Genomic DNA, 22,068 nt, shown 5'->3' on the forward strand with positions numbered 1-22,068 from the left:
ATGCGGGGGATCTTTGTTTTTGTGTAAAAGAGTGTCACTGTGTGTATCACTGTGTGTGTGTGTCACTGTGTGTGTGTCACTGTGTGTGTGTCACTGTGTCACTGTGTGTGTGTCACTGTGTGTGTGTCACTGTGTCACTGCCTCGCTGTGTGACTGTGTGTGTGTCACTGTGTCACTGTGTGTGTGTCACTGTGTCACTGTGTGTGTGTCACTGTGTCACTGCCTCGCTGTGTGACTGCCTCTCTGTGCATCACGATGCCCGTGTGTCACAACACATTCGGTGTGCTTCGCTGTGTCTGACACTTTCTGTCGCACTGTGCTTCTTGATGTCTACAAATATGTCTTAGGCGTGTGTCTGTGTCACAACTGTGTGTCTCCCTGTCTAGCTGACTGAGTGGTAATGCCTCACTGTGTCACTTCTGTGCCTGTAGGCTTTGCCGTCGACGTATCTCACCGGCTGTGTTTATTACTTGATAACCTCCAGTCCCCCCTTCACGCTCTATACGTCAACAAAATGCTCCCTTTCCCAATCTCCGCCTCGTCTATCGACAAGCCCGCCGCACTCAAGCCCGCCTTATCGATCCCTTCTCACGTCTCGCTTTCGATTAATCGACGTCCCTCTCTCGCTCGCTCTTTCTCTCGATTTCACGTCAAGTGCCTCCGAAAGGAGATTAAGGCCAACCGCAGCTCCCTCGTCAATGAATGACGACGATTGCGCCGACGACGCTGATGTCGAGACCGAGTCGCGCAAACGGCGAAACGGAGCGCACGCGCGTGAATTCGCGGACGAGTCGAAGGCGCTCCCCGCTGGTAAAAAGTCGTGGCGGATTTTTTTGTTTGTTTGTTTGTTGCGCTGTCGGCGAATTTGCGACGGGCGGTCGGTCTGGCGAGCTCTGCGTGTCTTCTCCTCTGTCCTACACCTCACCAGAGCCGATTACCTCCCCCACCGCCCACCATCAGCGCCACCACTCCCGCCCCGACTCCAACCAACTCGCCCCCCACCACCACCACCCCCACCTCGATTAATCCACGCCGATAAACGCTTCCTCCTAATTCGCATCATCCCAATCGCATTAGAGTGAATGAGACGGACTCCCCCCCCTCTCCCATGAACCCATTCCTCTGCTCACAACCACGGTGTAAGGTGGCCACTCATCACCTAACTGAAACTTCTCAAATACATTTATTTGTTTTCATTTTACCAGGTAAGGCCCCACTGAGCTATGTAGATATTTTCCAGAAGCGACTTGGTTATCACAAATGGTAGATTAACGAAGTGGCTTATCATGCGGACATTTATAGCAGCTGGCATTTTTTTTTTCAGATTACGTGAAAAACCCATGCAGTATTTAACATGATGGGGTTTTTGTTTTGTTATACAGCCATGAGTGACCAGGCTGGGCCCATAAACTTGCTGCACTTCAGAAACTCAGTATATTTACGGGCGGCTGATAACTGGATCCGATTCCAGAATATCAGCGATAAAGGCTTCCCAACCCCTTCCCTCCACCCAGTCATCAAACTACTAAACTGAACAATGTTTATTTTACCAGGTAAGGCCCCACTGAGCTATAACAGCTCTTTTTCAGAAGCGACCTGGCGATCGCAAATGATAGCTCAACGAAGTGGCTTATCACGTGGAAATGTATCGCAGCCAAGTACTCTAACCCCGTGTTTATTCTAAATGTGAATGGAAAACCAGGAGGACCCGGAGAAAAATCCAAGCCACAACGGGGAGAGAGACATGCAAAATCCAAATATACAGACGTCAAGGTCCGGTTCGAACCCATAACCTCCTGTATACCGGGCGAGGTAGTTAACATCTCGCCACCTGCAGATCCACTAACCCCAAGCACCACCCTGTGTTCTATTCTGTCCGCTGTGTGACCGCGTGGTAAAAGTGGGATGATTACGATAGTGATGGTGCGCCCCATTTAGATCCCCTTCGTGTTCAGGTTGTAACGCATGTTGTTTGGGAAATGTGTCCGACGTTTCGCACCACGGGTAGTGGGGCTTTTTCAGATAATTGTTAGTCAGTTCCTGAAGAAGTAGCAGTATCGAGCACGTGAAGCGAAACGTCGGACACCGTGCCGAAAAAACACACGGGACAACCAGAAACCACAACGGAGTGTTACGCAGCACAGCGGTGAAACATCTGCGCAGTAGCATTACATGTCACAGTGCTGGTAACCCATGACAGTTCAGCTTGTCACGTCTACCCATTTCGATTTAAAGCTTTCGTGACTGCAGGGATTCATCTTCTTGGTTCTTTCGGTAAAGTCACGTAGAATGGAAATAATAAAATAATGTCGAGAAGACAGACCTGTTCTACACCTGAGGACGGCTACTTGCGTTGCGGCCGAAACGTGGTGAGAATTATTTTATTGTTTTATTTTTATTATTTCCATTCTACGTGACTTTACCGAAAGAACCAAGAAGACGTCTACCCATCTTTTTCATTCAGATACAAGCACAAACCGGACGATTGCTAAATGCATCTTACATCCGCACACACAAACTCTCTTAATTTGAACCACACGCGTGTACACACACATACACGCGCGCGCGCGCACGCAAGACTACTCTTATCTGAAATTTAAATCGGCGCTCCCAACGCCGCGCGGGCCCTGTTTGCCACTCTTCAGACACGTTCAGCAAGCAACGGACCTCATTGACGTTGGCACGGAAACACGTGGTGGACATGGGACGGTGCATGCATCATGGTGGGTCACGAGGACTGGTTTGGAAGAGCCCCCCCCCCGCCCAGTTCAGCCGATAATGACGGTCCTCTTATTTACAGATGAACGCCTGGCCGAGTCCCACAATTCCATTAAAAGAAAGTAGGTATCTTTCTTGGATTGTTTGACCAGACCTCTTCTTGAACTTCTTAATGCTGGTACGGGAAAGGCAGAGAGCCTAGAGGCAACCCACGCGTGCAAGTGGAGAACCGCTCATTTCGGGACGGCAAAGACCATAAAGCACCTCCGATTAGTGCGGTTGGTTATGTACGGTGCAAAAGAGGTTCAACCATAAATACACAAACATGATATAATAAAACGTGGCGACATTTAAGAGGAACCAACTTATATGACCAATGAAAGTGAATCCATACGTGACGACATGTTCACGCCAGCAGCTTCTGAGTTGTTTGTAATGATGCATAGATTCATGCAATTTGTTAAGCTCACAAATACATCGAGTGATGTACTGTATGGGCCAATTCATGTATGTTGCATGTAATGGGTTCACGTGGCTGTCGTAGCTACTGATGGCCACTGCATTTCACCACGATGTTAAAAACAAACAAGACTCTTGAATTGAATCGTGACAATTAATTTAATCACCGCAGTATCAACACATTCAACATGTTGTCCGGTGCCATGGGCCATGGGTTGTAGTGAATCTAAACCACAAGCCACGTTCTGGGTCCACAGGGCATGATACATATAAATCATGGTCCACGTTATTGACTTAATATAAATCGTTTGCTCGCCAGCACAGCAAATTCTGTATTGAGGCCAAGAGCAGATTTGCAAGTTGGAGGTTGCGACATTCGGCTTTAAAAGCCCAGTTCGCAGACTCGTCCATTCGTGTACGGTGCCAGCCGCGGAGCTTACAATGCGTGTCCATACCTGGTGGGTCGTGAACTTAATATAAAGGATTTAAAAAAGACTCAGTTTAATTGAATTGTGGCAATTCATTGACTCGCTGGTGGAGTTTGGGGTTGACGGATCATGCAGGGATGGGTAAATGTGGTGTTGCATGAGACATCACCTGACCTCTGGGCAATGAGGTGGTGCAGGATGTAGTACAGCAAGGAGGTTTCCTGGTCTATCTATAGAGGAGTCTGAGTGCCTCCTCCTGTATGCGTAGGTTGTCTCCATGCACTAGTTTCCTTTAACACGCAAATATTCATACCTCAACAATCATCACAGACACGTAGGGAAAATCCATAACCATCACAAAATGATCGCGACGTAAAAAAAAATCCAATTCCACGTATCGAGGAGTGCTTCAACCGTGACCTTCCCTGTCGATTGAAGGACATTTAAAGAATCGAATCAAATAAGTGGGGCAGGCAGCAAAACATGAATGCGGCAGTGCAATGTAAGGTAATGAGGATGTGTGTGCAGTTCATCGGTCAGCGGGCTGACACCATCGACTAACGACACTTGAGAAGCAGGTTTAATCACAGGCAGCTGCCTGGACTCGAAGCATGACCCCGGCGGCACCAGCTCGTAGATGGGTTTGGTGGAGGTGGAGGTGGTGGTGGTGGTGGCATTGGCCGGGCGGGAGGAGAGCGGGTCGACGTTATGATGGCTGAGGCTCCACATTGGCACCATTCGTGTCATATTTCTTCTTCTTCATGAGGGGCATTTCCCTGCAAGCACGGAGTGGGGCATCACAAAACGGTCAACGAGTGACTCAGGGCCTGATGCTGTGTTGGTGACAATGAGTTGGCACCGTTGAGATCTCGAGTAAAAATCTGCTGTTCAGCTGCCCGTGATTCAATTGTACACCCTTGGAAGGAGATGTTCCATCCCGAGGGATTATCCCAGTAAAATGATGTTGCACTTTCTCACATGCGTCGCCAAAGACGTGTTTGCCAAGCATGGCATTTAAAATATTGTCATTTTATAACCCTCAATTGAATCGCCAAATTAAACACAATGGGATTATTTTGTGTCCAGGCAATGCTGACATCATCAACCCAGCTACAATAAAGATCCCGGTTTAATTATGGGTGGACAAGATTTAGATTAAACCCAGCATCCCAACAGTGTTGATTGAAGTGTTCTGAGCACCGACGCATCTAGTCACCTCTGACACGACTTGCTCCCAGAGCCACCTGCTTACATTGCCATTTCAGAAATTATCATTTGTTGACAGATAAAAGGGTAAAAAAACAATTATCATATTTTGCTACTGGAAAAGGAGGTTCCAATGGTGTAAATGCTTATCCCGAGCTCTCATACTCTGATGGTGCATTGTCTTTGAGTTGTGCGCCTTTTGTGCGCCATCTGGTCCAACACCATGTGAGACTAGGCTCTAAGAAAAGCTGTCTCGGGTGTGGACCAATCAACTTCAAGAACAGTGCATATCATTATCAGAGTTGTGTTTTTTTTGCATTCCGACCGCAGGTATTGTGGTCAATGCAAACATGACTCCTTATAAAAAAGGTGTCAGTTTTGTTGCCAGTTAAAAGGGTAAAAAAAACAATTATCATACGACCACTTTGTGGGTGAAGTCAACAGCGGTTGTACTATGGATAGATTTGCCCCCCGGAATAGATGTGAGGAATTTCCACCACTGGCTACGTGGCTGTAAACAGGCGATGAACAATGCCTCTTTGCTTATGTGAGACTTCAAATCACATGCAAATGAGCCTATCGTGGTATGACTTCTCACCTGCTTAGTCAAATAGACTTGACTGGACCTGTATCGGGCAAGCACGCGCACTGTCACACCTGCGCTGGTCCCGCTAGCACGTTCCGCCTGTACGTGTGTTGTAGCGCAATTCACGACTCCGAGGCAGGTTGCTGTTAGGGGCTTACGCCAGGTTTGTTAAGGGCTCACGCCACGTTTATTAAGGGCTTACGCCAGGTTTGTTAAGGGCTTACGCCGAACCAAAACCCCCCTAGCCTATAGCTCTCCAGGGGACAGGGTACTGGGATCCCTACACCCCGGCTAACTCGGCTCTCCTCCCTGGCCAAGCCCGGGACTACCCCCAACCTCAGCCGGTCGGGCGGAGTAGCCTCCCCTAGCCTCGTGTGAGGATCAACTACCCGAGTCCCCACTCCTACCCGCGACGAACCCCGGTTACATCCCGGGTCCCCCTTTAAATACCCCCCTGGGGGCATGACGGTCACCATCCCCCAAGGCCCGCCTGACGTCACGTCCCGCGACGCCACTCTCTCCGAGGGCAAGCGTGACGTGATGTCACCCACTACACCTCTACACGTGTACCTGTCTCTCGCGTGCGCCTCCGACAGCTCTTCGATGGTCTCTGGCAGCGGGCGGTTGAGCGTCTCAGGCAGGAAGTAGACCAAGGACCCTGCGACCAGCGACGCGCCCCCGTACATGGAGAGCGGCAGCGCCGGCAAACTTTCGCCCACCATGATCACCAGCGGCGCCAGCATCCCACCAACCCGTGCCATTGTGGAGCACAAGCCGAGGCCACTCTGTCTGTCGGGGTCGGCGGCATCACCACCATGGTCACCATCGTCGTGAAAAGCCATCGCTGTACATCGGACTATCAATGGCCCCTTGCACATGTATATAAAATCTATTTTGAAGGGTCAGGTCAGCATTGGGGTCCTTGTCAAATAACCAATCCTTCATGTGGCATCATAGATCGTATGCGTTCCTATTTACAGAGCCCAAAAGGGATTTAAACAGACATGTTTCGTCTTATTTCCAATTGTATTACAGGTGGGCTATCGTTGTAAGTAAAGTGTTCACTGGGAACTGGACACCCTGGCAAATGCGATGTTTCATCTAAAAAAAAAAACATATCGCAGTGTTAGAGAACGGTCTGCAAGAAGAATAAATCACGGTAATCGGAGGAGCCTTCAATTGACACAGCAGAGGGGCAAGCTCTTTCCCGGCCGCTCTGCGTACAACTTAACGGCGATGGTGACAATTCGTACTAAACTGACGAGGGTGGCGGCTGCCCCATGGCTCATCCGTTGATGATGTCAGCGGCTCCGTCACCTGATGACGGTGGGGAAGATCTCTCCCGTGTAGAGGTAGGCGCAGTTGAAGGAGCAAGAGAGCGCGCCCTTGCCGAGCACCGCCAGGCAGGTGCGAGCCGTGATGCTCTCTGCGGAGACACGGGACGCGCGTCGTGGGGGTCAGAGGGCAACGTCTCCGGATGTCATCGCCGCTCGGTCTCCGCCAGAACAATTTTCATATACTCTCCACAATGACGATTGATGAACGATTCGTTGTTGCGCATCGCGTAGTTTTCCCCTTGAAATAGGACCCGTTTCTTACAGAGATAGACTCCCCCTAGCAACATCTTTATTTACATTTAGCCAATCGCAATCTATAATTTATTTTATTTTACCATGTAAGGCTCACTGAGCGGTGCAGCTCTTTTTCAGAAGTGCCTTGGCCACAAATGATAGCTCAAAATGCATTGGCTTATCATGTGGAAATTTATAGCAGCCAAATCCCCCTAAACACGTGTTGATTAATTATAAATGTGGACAGAAAAGCTGGAGGACCCAAATAAAAATCCACGCGTCCACAGGGAGAACGTGCAAACACAGGCGTCGGGATCGGGATCGAACCCACGACCTTCTGCATACCAGGCGAGGAACCACTTTACATCTTCAATGCGCAGTTACACTAATTTATTATAAACATCTTCCCTTCACCCCTTCCAACCTTTATCATCCACCTCGTCCCCATTAAACCCCTCGGTCAGCACAGCAAACGTGCAGCAAGCCCTCCCACTGCATACAAGCGACAATGGGTACACAGTACATCAAACGCTGGACTGGTATTGAGAATGTTTGGTATGAGCAATTAGGATTGCTTGAATCTGTTCGGACGCGATGGCCTCCCAGAGGGTTTTCACAGTAACGGGTAATGTTAGTACTATAGTTATCCCAACTGAGCAACTTTCAAGTACATATCAGCATTTGGGATGTTTTTTCACCTAATGGGAGGAAATTGGAGTTACACTGGAGGAAATCAATGCATAACAGGGGGAGAACATACACACTCCACACAGAAAAGCGGTTTTATTTGGAATCGAAGCCAGGAACCTTTTTATTCTGTGACATACAAATGTTACCGCTGCACCACCCTGCCACCTATCTGCGCTCGTACACAACCGAGAAGTAGCTCAAGTTTGGCTTGGCTTCTACTGGAGAGCCAAGGGATTGAACGTCCAAATGCGTGTGTGTGTTAAGACTACCACCTAGTGGTGGATTTAAAGACTCTTTTCCACGCACTCATTCCAGCAACCGAGTCTTTCTATAAACCTCGTCAGTCAACCATCACTCGGTGGGAGGTCACTCATTCTCTTCTGCCATCCGTGCTGTTGACTCCCTGTTCAGCTGAAGGGTCAAGAACTTCCTTTTTCTCTCTACCTACTACTGACCGCCGAGAAAATAACATAATTGTACCCTACTGAATCTCTACAGCGCATTGAGCTGCTGTTGCATGCAAACGCCGTATGAATCGTAATTGTATTGTGCATATAAGGCCATTAACTTTATTACAACAATACAAAATATATTTTGGGATAAATGCGAGTTTTGCTGATGAGACGAAAAAATAGATACTTTAAAGATCTAATCAACTAGACCTTGGTGATCTTGCGGCGAGTTAAAAAATAATAAACTAAACATATTTTTGCTTTTACCAAGTAAGGCTCATTGAGCTATATAACTGTTTTTCAGATGCGACCTTGCCACAAATTATAGCTCAACGAAGTGGCTTATGTGGAAATTAATTGCAGAAAAATACACTAAACGCGTGTTTATATGTGGAGGGAAAAAACAAGGAACCTGGAGAAAAATCCACGCGACCACGGGGAGAGAGACACGCAAACTCCAAATATACAGGCGTACAGGGTCGGGTTCGAACCCACGACCTCCTGCATACCAAGCGATGTAATTAACATCTCGCCACTGAGACGCCCATTGCAATCCGAGCCAAGGATTTAAACCCAATGGTTTAGACCATCTGATCCTATCCCTTCAGTGCCAGCTCTTCCATGGAGAACGTGCTTGCTTTTCCTGCTTTCAACATCAGCGGTGTTACTTCAGCCTGGCACCGGATCCCTCAGCTCTGCTCTCCCTTCATGTATTCCCCCCACCCTCCCCTCTCTCTTAGCCGCCCCCCCAACCAACACTTGTACAATAATAATAATGGCACCACCAATGTTGGGATGTCGGGATGATGGGTGGAGGGGAGGGGGGGTAGGGATGGAATTCACCGGCTGGAATGGCCAGCAGGCAGAAGCTGGCGATGCTGGCCACCGCAAGGGAGCCGGCCTGCGTAGCGCGTCGTCCCAGGAGGCTGAGGACCACCAACCCCACTACCTTGGCCGGGTAGTCGATGGCACCATAAATCACCTGCCGAGGGGCACAACCAGCGCGCGTAGTACAACGAACTGTTAACATAGCAGTACTCTACATTCTCCAATGGACTGTTCTATAGTGGCACTCTACAATTGACTGTTCTTTAGCGGCACTCTACAATTGATTGTTCTATAGTGGTACTCATATAATGGTAGTCGGACAGTCAATGATGGCTATAGAGTGCAAGTCTAGAACCGTCACCACCGAACCTAATGATGGCTGACAACATCTGCACGTGGTTTAACACCTAGGAGGCTTTCGCGACCAATATTATCCATAAGAGGTTTTTTTGGGATAGATCGTGTAAATATAAATGTGTCGGTAAACCCGTCACCACCCAACACAGTGAATTCGTAAGGTTTGTCACGTAAACAGAACATGCCAATTCGTTCATAGTGCAGCACACCGGTGTGTTTGAGAGTAAACCCACACAATCTGCAGTTAGAGTACTCAAATTGTAGATGTAAACCCACAATATCTACAATTCGTGTACTTGAATTGGCATATTTTGTTTACGTGACAAACCTGACTAACTGGCTGTGTCAGATGGTGGCGGGTTTAACGACGCATTCATATTTACGCGATCTAAACCCCCCCCCCCCCCAAAAAAAAACCCCCTCCATTGTGGATCTACACACGGACAGGTTATAGGCAGTTATGTGACTCCGATCTCGATCACCTGCATGAGGAAGATGTTGACGGCAAAGCCCCGGATGTTGAGTGAAAATCCATAATACGAGAAGGATGTGGAAAACCTGGGGAGAAAAAGGTGTGCGCGCACGTACACGTTACAATGACGGCGAAGCCTGCACAGCAGCCATTCGCCACTAAGTGGAAGTGCTCGGGCCAAGTCCGTCGCACTCTTGAGGAAATGTGACCTTGTTGAAGGCTTGTTGGCAAGTGGTCACGGGGACAGGCCCAAGTATTAAAGAGGTTAACCAATCGAGATGACTGACCGATGAACCACCTGTGCTGTCCAATATTTCAAAGACGATGCATATATTATCAGCGTCAAGTCAGTCACACTCTTGTGCAAAGATGACTTTGTTGAAGGCTTGTTGGCAAGAGGTCACGGGGACAGGCCCAAGTATTAAAGAGGTAAACCAACCGAGGTGACTGACCGATGAACCACCACCTGTGCTGCCCAATATTTCAAAGACGATGCATATATTATCAGAGTCAAGTCAGTCGCACTCTTGTGCAAAGATGACTTTGTTGAAGGCTTGTTGGCAAGAGGTCATGGGGACAGGCCCAAGTATTAAAGAGGTTAACCAACCGAGATGACTGACCGATGAACCACCTGTGCTGTCCAATATTTCAAAGACGATGCATATATTATCAGAGTCAAGTCAGTCGCACTCTTGTGCAAAGATGACTTTGTTGAAGGCTTGTTGGCAAGAGGTCACGGGGACAGGCCCAAGTATTAAAGAGGTTAACCAAACGAGGTGACTGACCGATGAACCACCTGTGCTGCCCACTGTTTCAAACACAATGCATATATTATAATCGGAGGTGCGGTGTAGTGTATAGTAGTGTAGTGTATAGTGTTATATGTATGTATGTTTTATGTATGTTGTATGTATGTTGAACTTCTTTGGCACCGTACGTAGCCAACCGTGCTGATCGGAGGTGCGGTGTAGTGTATAGTAGTGTAGTGTATAGTGTTATATGTATGTATGTTTTATGTATGTTGTATGTATGTTAAACTTCTTTGGCACCGTACGTAGCCAACCGTGCTGACCGGAGGTGGGGTCAGCGGCGGTGCTCACCACACGAGGCTCATGACGAGGGTTCTGCGGCGCAGAGCAGGGATGGTGAGGAGGTTGAACATGGTGTAGAAGCGACGGGGGCCCGTGTCCTCCTCCTCCAGCTCTTTGCGGAGATACTGCAGAGGTAACAACAAAGACAAACATCCACCGTATAGCTTCAACACACTGTTGGGGCAAGTGCTGTTAGCGAGCGCCGATGAAGATCGGCACGGCACACGAGGGGGTGGGTGGTCAGCACCACGCCCAGCCGCCTTTGTCTCCACAGTGGCGATGTTTACACACCACACCAGGTACTAATTTTAAGGCTGAGTCGACCTTGGGGAGGCCCAGGACCGGTTCAAATATTTGCCACTGTTATTGGTCGTGAGCAGGAATCTAACTCGGGTCGTCGGATGTGTAGCACAGTGCGCTAACCATTGTGCCACCGCTCCCACACCACACGTGGACACACAGACGCACACGAACGTACACACAAGGACACATGCAGGCTAACACAGATGTGTTTAATTAATTACTGGAGCAATTGTCATGCAGGGTCAGTCATCTCGTCACGGTGGCGAGACGTTAACTCCCTCGCCTGGTATGCAGGGGGCCATGGGTTCAATGCAGACTCTGACGCCAGTATATTTGTAGTTTGAATGTTCTCCCTGTGGTCGCAGTGGATTTTTCCCCGGGTCCTGCGGGTTTCCCCCTCCAATTATAAACATCCGTTTAGATTATTTGTCTGCTATTAATTTCCACATGATAAGCCACTTCTTTGAGCTATCATTTGTGGCCAGGTCGCTGGTGAAAAAGAGCCATATAGCCCAGTGAGCCTTACCTGGTCAAATCAAAAATAGCTCAGTGTAATGCAAGACGGGGTACGGTTGGGGTGAGGCGGGCGAGTCACGGCACTGGGGTAAAGCGAGGGGAGGCGAGACGAGTGAGCGCGTGCGGAACTCGCGTTCACAGTGAGATGTACGGCTTCGCGCTTTCGTCCGTTGATGACGGCCACGCGCTTGAGGCCGTGCAGCGCTCGCTCGTAGTGGCCGTGCATCACGAGCCACCTTGCCGACTCGGGGGTGAACCTGGGGGTGGCGAAGGGGGGGGGGTGAGAGGACACGCTCAACGCGCCCTAAGAACGTGGCTCGGACCGATCCGATTGTTGTGGTCTTCCGCGGTTGGAACTTCTAGCGATGTCGTTGCTCGTGGCACCGCTTGCTAGCGCCACGGAACCCCCTCGGTCCAACCGGCAAGCTCACCAGGAGCACAGGAAGAAGACGTAGAACGCGGCAGAGATGGAGTGCTGCAGGTGCCTCCAGTCGCGGATGTAGTAAGCGAGCGCCACCAGCACGAGCTGCCCCGTGGTGTAGGCGACGCCGCTCAGCGTTCCGTAGAGCGTGCGGTCCTTCATCGCGATCCATTCCACACCTGTGGCCCGTGGGAGATGCATGTGTTGGAGGGGGAGGACGTGTGATTTGGGGAAAACTTGTAAAGTAGATGGAAACGAGCACGACTGGGGAAATAGGGGATGTGAATAAGGCCTATTACAGGGTGTAATGACGACTTCGACGCACTTGTGTCTTGAGATGGTTTATTTATTAAGGTGCCACGTGCTCACACTCAGACAGGCGGAGACCCCCACTGCAACAGCCCCAAGTCTGCCGCGCATCTCCTTTATATACGGCCCTAGGCCACGCCCCCATTCCCGAACCTTCTCCCTGGTTCTAGACCGCTCGCTCTACCAGCAGACTCTACCGTCCTCTTCCGTCACCTGGCCACGCGCCTATTCTCGATCATTCCCGTAGCCACCAGTCCATTCGTACTGCAGGTTGACTCCCCTGTCATTGCCTCCCGTGGCCACTAGTCCACTCACGCCGTCGGTTGACTCTATTGTCATTACGCAAGGAAGGTGGCCGAGTATACAATACTGTTGACGCATGTATATGAGAAAGAATATAGGTGTACTAGATTTCTAAGATGACGAATAGACAGATGTATGAGCTGTCCAGGAGTATGGGTTCAGGCATATGCGAAGGAAGGCAGGTGTAACAGCTGCGTGAGGAGCAGGCAGGCATAAAATTGTCAGAAGGATCCGCACGTGGATGCCCTGTGCACCAGACGCTCCGCACGCATCGTGTTACCTAGGGAGAACGCGTTGAGCGAGATCCCCGCGACACCCAGCCCCACCACGCAGCGCCCTGCGGTGTAGATGGCGAGGTTGGGTGCGAAAGCGGTGGCCGTGCTCGCCAGCGCTGTCAGCAGGTAGGACAGGGAGAGCACCCTGCCACGGCCAAGCCTGCAGGACAGGGGAGGGAGCAATGGGGTGTGCAGGCAGTGCAGCTGCGTACGAGCTCGTGGATTGGACGGTTACTGGGCTAAGAATTGAGGGGATTTGGACAGAGCAGGGCCCCCAAGGCGAATGCCAACAAAGAACTATGTCACTGTGAAAGGGGGTTGTGGGGGGGGGCATTTGGTGTTGGTGGGTCAAAGGAAGGTGGTGCAAGTGATTAGGGGAGTGATGGCAGCAGTGCCGGATTAAGCGAGTGCGGGGCCTGTAGCACATGTTATAAAGGGGCCCTAAATAAAAAAAAACATAAATATTAAAACACACATTTTTTACTTGCATAGTAAAGTCATTGTATTTTTTCATTTGCTATACAGACAGATAATACGACAAATCGCTAACCTTAAACACCCAGTCGTTCATAAAAGTTGAAGGTAGTATAGTACTACAGTAATAGAGCAAGTGCAGAATCACTGAACCGGAATGCATAGCTTGAAAGCATTTAGCATGAGGCCCTTGAAAGTGCGGGGCCCGTAGCATATGTAGCATATGTAGCTACTTGTGCTACTAGGATATAATCCGGCACTGGATGGCAGTGGTGGTGGCAATGGCAGAGATATTGATGGGGGAGTTGAGTGATAGATGCGCCACCTGTGCATCCACAATGACAACGACCGTAGAGCATTCAACAGGCTGAATTTCACAGGTTGCTAATTAAGGGGGTGGGGCGTTGCCAATCACCACGTTCGTCCACCTTTGTCTCCCCAACGCTGATGTTAACACTACACCATATAATCATTTAATGCTGAGCCGACCTTGGGCAAGCCCAGGGCCAGTTCAGATATTTGTTACTGACGTTAGCCGCGAGTGGGAATCAAACACTCGTCTAACCATGACGCTACCGCTCTGCACACTGCTCTACCACGTGTGGGTGTTTGTTGCATCCAGGCACGTGCACACTGACACACAAACACGTGTACAGGTGTGTGGAGGATGTTACCTGTCCCCCAGGTCTCCGAACACCACGGCCCCGATCAGCAGTCCGCCCATGTAAACGGTCTGCGCCATCTGCTTGAGCCCGCTGCGATCGCATACCAGGTCCCACTGGAGAACACAGCACGAGGTTGCCCACTACATTACGAACACCCTCTAACCACTACTGACCGGTTGTTCAGGAATTACTGGAAGGTGGATATAGCGTAAATCGGAGTCTGGCTTCGTGAAAGGAGTCTCAGAGGTGGGACGCACTCCGTTGTAATTGAATAATTTAACACATTCCTGCGGAAGGAGCTGGTAGGAACGTTGGGTTGCTCGGTCAATGGCCAGGGTCAACGGTGGCGTGGTGTATTCCGCAAATATGCCCGACTGTGAGGGCGGGCACAAGCCGGCGTGAGTAGGTTAAACGTTGAGTTTTATAAGGGCACCACAGGGTGACCAGCCCCTCCCCACCCAGCCCCACCCTCCCACCCCCTACCCAGCCCCACCCTCCCCACCCGGCCCCTCCCCACCCTCCCCACCCAGCCCCTCCCGACCCTTCCCTCTCCACCGAGCCCCACCCTCCCCTTCCCACTCAGCCCCTCCCTCTCCACCCATCCCCTCCCTGCACGACGGACGGACACAATAATCCCCTGTGGGCTGGTGTAACCAGGAGGTTCCTACCAGTACAAGTCAAAGTGACTTTCTGGCCAGGTCACTTCTGAAAAAGAGCCATATAGCTCAGTGGGGCTTACCTGGTAAAATAGAAATAAATAGATACATAATTGGGCATATGCGGTGGCGTTCGTCAGTGGTGGAAATACCGCATTACTATGGCGGGGGCGAGTCTTTCCAGAGGACAACCGCTGCTGACTTCCAAATAAATTGGGGGGAGGGGGGGCGGGGGTACTGATCGTGTTGACCGCAGAGGGACGATGGGGCCTGAGTCAACCCCCCGGCTAGGCTTTGAACTCGCAACCCTCCAATTCTCGAGCCATCTCTATTTATCGTTTACAGCAGCGGTCCCCAACCTTTTTGGCACCAGGGATCGGTTTCGTGGAAGACAATTTTTTCACGGACCGGGGCGGGGGGGGGGTCATCATTGTGTCTTTCCCCCTTTTCAAAGAAGCTCTCCAGCGACGTTTGTTTTTTACTAATGTTGGCAAGGGGTTAGCAGCTTGTGGGCTTACCAAAACTGTGACTGAGACAAGTGTGCAGTGCTGGAAGGAGGCGCGGATTGAAGTGGTCAATAAGAGATTGGAGGTGGGCCACGCGCGGACTCACCGCTCACCTCGTGCTGTGCGGCCTGGTTCCTAACAGGCCATGGACCGGTAGCGGTCCGTGGCCCGGGGGTTGGGGACCCCTGGTTTACAGCCCTTTGTCAATCCACTGCTGGATGATGGCCGTGATAGTCGTGGAGAGTTCAGCTATCACTCGCCACTGAGTGCCCCAACCCCTACACAAGGTTTTCTGATTGGTTAAGGTTATTTTGTTGAACTAGATGAAAACTCATTTGCAATGGTGACCTATGTATGTGGAACTTCTTTCACACCGAACGTCGCCAACCGTCCCAATTGGAGGTGGGGGCATTAGTCTGCCAGTAGGAGGCCATGATAATGTATAATCCCAATTGAGTAACGTGTGGTGTCATTTTAGAATTGGGCAAATTTGAACCCTGATGCCATTTATTTAACCCGCAGCATTAACCAGGGTGGCCGCTCGTGTCGAACCGTGAAACTCTGCAACGGGCGGCGAATGCGCTACCGCTGAGCCGTGTCACGCCCCTTAATGTGACGTACGTGGTGAAACACAATGTGACACTTCCACGAGATTGAAAACACATTTCTTTAGAACTGTTTTTTGTTTAGTTTGTTGTCCTTCCCCTGCACCTCCGATTAGCGCGGTTGGCCACGTACGGTGCCAACGAAATTCTACATTCATACACGGACACACGGACACACGTGACACACAGACGTGCCACTGGCTCGTATACGCCCATATGACACGCACATCACAATCGCATGCTTTGACACGGCTACACTGTGACACAGTTACACTCCCGCGTGTGACAGACAAATATGCACACACAAATGAAACGCGCGCGCGCACACACACACAACAGGTGCGACACAAATGACGTACACACACACGTGAGTGACAGACACACGAACACGCACGTACCTCGGTCACAATCGTCGAGGTGAACTCGCTTTGATCGAACTTCCATCCGTTAGCGCACCCCTCCACCTGAACATCCTCACCTGCCCGTGCGCCCCCATCGCCACCACCATCGCCACTACCATCACATCCGTGGCCCCCGCCCGTGCCGTTGCCATCCGCGCACCGCATCAGGTGCCACTGTGGCTTCGTGTACACCTCGCAAGCGCTGTCCTTTCCTCGGGGGTTCAGAGGCACGGCCGCTCTCAGCAGCGAAAGGGAACTTCGCTGGGCCCCGTCGTGCAGGGCCCCTCTTTGTTGGAGCCCCGGCTGGGCCAGGGTGGCATTGGGGCCGTCGATCCAGGGGACGCGGCATCGGTGGCTCGGGGTGGCGCCGCCAAAGTTTTGGAAGATGTTGCAGGCGGCGAGGAAGAGCATCGGTAAGGTGACGATGAGCACGTGCATCACCTGGAAGCGCCCCGCGCTGCCAACGATGTCGAGCACTTGGGCGAAAGCCATGGTGGTGGCGGTGGTGGAATTGGTGTTGACCTGTCTCTATTCTATCCCTGCGTCTACTACGCGTCTCGTGTATCTCTGTGTATCAATCTTCGAGTCAGTCTCTCTCCTGGCTCTGTATTATGCAATTCCCTAGGTCTCTCCGTCGCGCATATTGCTCCACCGGCCTATGGCGGTGTCACTTTTTGAGCTTATATGCTCGCTCAGCACTTTAACAGTTGAATACAATATTTATCTTGGGCAATGCTCACGATCGTCTCTATATCAGTCCGTGATGTTGTTGTGGCTTGTGGGATATGGTGACCAAACTCTGTGTGTGTGTTTGTGTCTCTGTGTATCTCCCACTGTGGAGCTAGGCTGTAAGAAGACTCAGCTTTGGTCACGCTTTTTGCCCTGTACGTGTGCACGCGTGTCTGTCTGTCCAACTGCGTGTCTTCCTTTCTCCCTCGCACCCTCACTCTGAACACCTCTCTCAACCTCGCTTAAATCCACACTCTAAAAACGGTAGATTTAAAAAAGTAATAACAATAAATGGCCACTACTTTCTCCATACATTAATTCAAGACGCTTCGTTTTCTCTCCTGGTCTGTGTGCGTTAAATTGTCTGACTGCACGTGCTTGTCTATGATTGAATTCTTCCCAAAAAAGCGAGTTTTTAACAAAATTTTCCTAATGACACGTTCTCGTTCCCGCAGGTCTTCGGGTCGATGTCCGCACGTGTCGAATCGAGCCCCGTTATAAGGCGCGCGTGGATGAGGTTTCCTTCGACACTTCACGTGGCCTCCAAAGTGCACTCAGCCTGGCACAAGCGCTGCGGTGGCGTCAGCGCCACTTGGTATCGAACAACGGCTGGTGGTGTTGTTGCACTTTATAGTTTGCTGACCGCAATGGACAGCTGATGGATGATGGACCTTATTTTATAAGGGCAAGGCGCGGTCGTTAATCATCACATGGGGGGTGTGGACACCGTGATGCTGCTACGGGTAGATGATATTGTCAACACCCGATAGAAGATTAAAGGCTTTCCAACACTGTTTAACGGAACTTGACCGAAGCCTCGGTGGCTCAGGTCCGCTCACCTCTGCCCCCATTTCTGCAAAGGTGAGCGTTAGGCACGCTTGGCTGGATACAGAGAATGAGTTGGGACGTAATCGCGGTTAACCTGACCCAATCACCACCGTGCGCTGTTAACCCATCACCGCGACTATACTATCACTGTACCAAACATGACCCCCATCGCTACCATTGATATCACCACCATCGCTGACCACCACCACCACAGGCAACATTGTAACCAATCCATCTCGTGCCTGCGCACGAACGGATTTCCTCGTTCCATCTCCACGGTGGACTAACGCTCTCAAGCGCCGTTTCCTCCTTTGGCTGCCACTGTCCCTAACCTCGACCACCAACCACCATCCATATATCCCAGGAATGAAACCGTTTTTTTTTGTTCCAGAGGTTCCAGATGTCACACTTGAATAAGTAAACACGGCCGTTCACAGGACTGGGGCTAGCATGGTGATGCATTTTGCATTGATAGGGGGTGGGGGAAAGGTAAAAAAGTTAACAGGAAAAAATATATATTTGAAACCACGAATACATAGTGAGCGAGAGGGGTTTAAAAAGGGATGGAGATGCTTAATTTGTTATGCACGAAAAAAGAAAATCAGACCCACTCTGTTGAAAGCTGATGATGTAATGGAAATACAATCTTCACATTCATCATGTCAATTCTCTATCATCAGCAGTATTATCAGACGCAGCGGCAACAGCACCACCACCAGCAGCATCGCATTCATCAATAGTAACAGCAGCAGCATCACATCATCAATAGCAGCAACATCGTCACATTCATCTTCAGTAATCTTAATCCATCACCGGTAATAATAGCAGACGCAGCAGCAGCAACCGTAACATTGTTTACACCGTTTTTTTAATGGAATCGTGCCCGTGATGTTAGGCCACGCAGAGCCGGCCCAGCCACTAAGCGACCCTTGCAATTGCAAAGGGCCCCGTGGCCAGCAGAGGGCCCCCTAGAGTCACTGCTAGCTAGTGGGTGAAAAAAATCATACATCAAAGGGGCCTCCAACCAAATTTTGCTTAGGGCCTCCAAAGGTCTAGGGCCGGTTCTGAGGCCACGCATCCTTTGTGAAGGAGCTTTTGCTTGTGGGATGTTAGGGCTCAGGATTCGTGCCCACGATCACCTCCGCCGTGAGGAAACACAAACTCCACAGCAACTTGTTGTGAGTGTCGCTCCTCCGCCCTCCGTTGTTGTTGGAGGGCGACTGTCTCCAACTGCCCAGCAGCGTCCTTCACGAGCCTCCTCCACAGAGGCCGATCTTGACACCGCTGGTACCGGTCATTGGCAAGTCCACTCAGCTCCACGTCCTCCTGTACCACATAGGTGTTCGACACACACAACAACCGCCATTCGCCACTAAGTGGCGGTGACGTCACCACGACGCTTGTGCCAGGCCATGTGCACCTTGAGGCCACGTGAACTGTCGAACGCCCGCTGGCAGGAGGTCACTTGGCAGACCCAGGTGCCACGGGTCGACTGACCGAGATGACCGAGATGACTGGCTGATGCACCACCTGTGCTCCCTACTGTACAAACTTGCTGTGCTTCAGCCACCCGGTGCTCACACACACACACTGATACACACTGACACACACACAAGCGTGCACCGAAGCGGTCTCGATGTCCCCTTGCTAACAGGAGCAGAGCCTCAGGCCCCGATGCAGAGGTGGCGGCGCTGGCACTGCATCCCCCCACCCCCTCCGGTGAGAATGCGAGCAACCTGCTGCCCACCCACCACTAGGCCTCGGCAAGGTAAGGTAATTGTACCCTTTTTACCGGGTCAAAGGGTAAAGGTGTCGACATGCCAAGGGGTAAGGGTAAAGGGTAGGGTAAAAGGTAGGCTCATTGCTTTTTACCTTTTAACTTACCTGCTAAAGGGTAAAAGGTAGGGTAGAGTGATTGTATTGTGGTAAAGTAAAAGGTAGGGTAAAGGTAGGCTCGTTGTTTTTACACTTTTACCTTACCTTGCCGAGGCCTACCCACCGCTGCTCGCTCTGCAATTCCCGCTGCCAGTTCTGGCGGCGGCTCTTCTTGGGGAGGGGTGCATGCCCGTTGGGGGTGGGGAGGGTTGAGAGGGGGTCAGCCCCTGTGGTGGCGTGCCCTCGCCACGCTGCCGTTGTTGGTGTGTCGTCGTTTTTTACGTGTGTAGGACTTGAGAAAACACGCGTCACGCGTTGGGTTGTGATACGGACACGTGGCGGACAGTGAGGGCAAACGGGGACACAGGGAGCGGGGTGTCATACTGTTGTTATTGTGCCAATTAAGGTGGTAAGGTAATTAAGGGAGGCCTGCAGATGTTCGGGGGTAATTGAGGACACAGGCCGGTGATTGGACGAGACGGATGGGTGTCGGGAATTGGCGCCTCGATGTCTGCAATAACAACATCACGTGAGACTGGGGGCTGGGGGCGATGGGCGAAGCGGGGGATGATCTAATTGATTGGGGCAAATTGGTTCGGGGATAAAGGCAAAGAGCGTGGGGAGAAACGGGAGTTGGTTGGTGCCTGGGACAAGAGACGAATAGAGGAAGAGACGGAGCAGCAGACAAGAGAGTATAGTATACGGTAGCAGTAGACAAGAGAGTATAGTATAAGGTAGCAGTTGACAGAGGGAGATAGTGTACGGTAGCAGTGGACAAAGAGAGGACAGAGTATGGTAGCACCGGATAAAGAGAATACAGTATAGGATAGCAGCGGAGTAACGGACCTTGGTGGAGAAGCTTACGACGGAGGGAGACGGCAGAGAGAACAAAGAGCGACCGAGCTGGAGAGAGAGAGCAGAGAGGGAGGTCGCTGGAGGAGAGGAGCAGAGGGAGAGCGAGCGAAGCCAGCGGAGCGAGCGAACGGAGGGACATTGAGTGACGTTGATGGGGAGCTGTGCGTTGGAGAGAATGGAGGGACATTGTGTGATGCCGACGGAGGAGATGTGAACTATATGCGTTAATAAAGAACTGAGAAAGACAAATAAGCTGTCGCGTCAGTACGAGTCCTATACGTGTACCCCACCCCGTTAATGAGTAACCTCTTGTTGTTGTTTTAATTTTGACTTCAAGCTTTCGTGACTGCAGGAATTCATATTCTTTGGGTCATTCGGTAAAGTCACGTAGATAGGTTAAAAGAAAAGAGCAAAAAAGTATGACGTTTCGATCACGACACAAGTGGACGTCATCAGGAGTCAAAACCGAGGTGGGCAGCTGCTGAGGCAGACTGTTTTTAAAGGGTTTAAAATGGGTGGAACCCAAGGGTCATAAACGAAGTGGGCGGAGCTAGTGATGTTAATGTGAGAGATTAGCATGTTAATGTGAGAGATTAACATGTTAATAGCAGATCGCAGAGCAGCAACGTCGAGCTCGGCGAGCAATGTGGCTGTGTTAGTGTGGGAAATTAAAACCTGTCAATGTAAAATCAGAGAGCCGAAAATAACAACTAACATCGGAAGGTGGTAGGATGGAAACATCACAGCCAGTTATGACTTAAACTGGTTGATAACGTCCTTCCATTGATTGCTCAGTTGGTACCCATCTTCTCGATTGAAGCCGTGTCTGTGTCTGTATATGTGGATGGCTTCATGAACGAATCTTAGTTGATAGCCAGTGGGTTTGCAAAGTACCTTCGTCTTAGAGAAATCAATATCGTGTGAGCCCACCGCATTAAAACAGTGATCAGCCACAGCTGAGGTATTGATCCTACCGTGTTTGAGATCTGCCTTGTGTTCACGGTGTCTCGTTTCCGTGTTCATTAACATGCTAATCTCTCACATTAACATGCTAATATCTCACATTAACATCACTAGGCCCGCCCACTTCATTTATGACCCTTGGGCTACACCCATTTTAAACCCTTTAAAAACAGTATGCCTGAGCAGCTTTCCCCCTCTTTTTTGCTTCCTGATGACGATCGCTTGTGTTGTGATGGAAACGTAGTAGTTTTATTTTCTTTGAACCTATCTACGTGACTTTACCGAAAGACCCAAAGAATATGAATTACGATGCTTTGGGGAGTGTCCAAATAACGCCTTGCCCTCTTACGAAATCTCATGGCCCGCGTGCGGGGATCATGTAACACGGATGAGATTTATATAAGATACGCACCCCCCCTCCCCCTGCGACAGAAAGTTAATTAACTCTCATTTCGTTAATTATTTGAGACGGCGGTCAATGTTTGAAAGCGCAATCTGCAGACGGCGATGAATGTGGTGCCGTAAT

General features: G+C 50.5%; 1 protein-coding gene across 1 annotated transcript; it reads right to left on the minus strand.

The window, feature by feature from the left end:
• Positions 1 to 3,317: 3,317 nt before the first annotated feature.
• On the minus strand, positions 3,318 to 17,654 carry SLC22A6 (solute carrier family 22 member 6). Its single transcript, XM_061549872.1, has 11 exons — positions 16,290 to 17,654; positions 14,134 to 14,237; positions 12,991 to 13,145; positions 12,109 to 12,277; positions 11,811 to 11,934; positions 10,868 to 10,983; positions 9,778 to 9,853; positions 8,954 to 9,092; positions 6,715 to 6,823; positions 5,968 to 6,186; positions 3,318 to 4,381 (listed from the first exon to the last, which is right to left on the minus strand). Exons 1-11 carry the CDS (start codon positions 16,782 to 16,784, stop codon positions 4,312 to 4,314), a joined length of 1,776 nt encoding a protein of 591 aa, XP_061405856.1. The 5' UTR covers positions 16,785 to 17,654; the 3' UTR covers positions 3,318 to 4,311.
• Between the last annotated feature and the right edge of the window lie 4,414 nt (positions 17,655 to 22,068).

This window comes from Lethenteron reissneri, chromosome 11 (assembly GCF_015708825.2).
Source record: "Lethenteron reissneri isolate LAM-NWPU_2019-01 chromosome 11, ASM1570882v1, whole genome shotgun sequence".
Taxonomy (NCBI): domain Eukaryota; kingdom Metazoa; phylum Chordata; class Hyperoartia; order Petromyzontiformes; family Petromyzontidae; genus Lethenteron; species Lethenteron reissneri.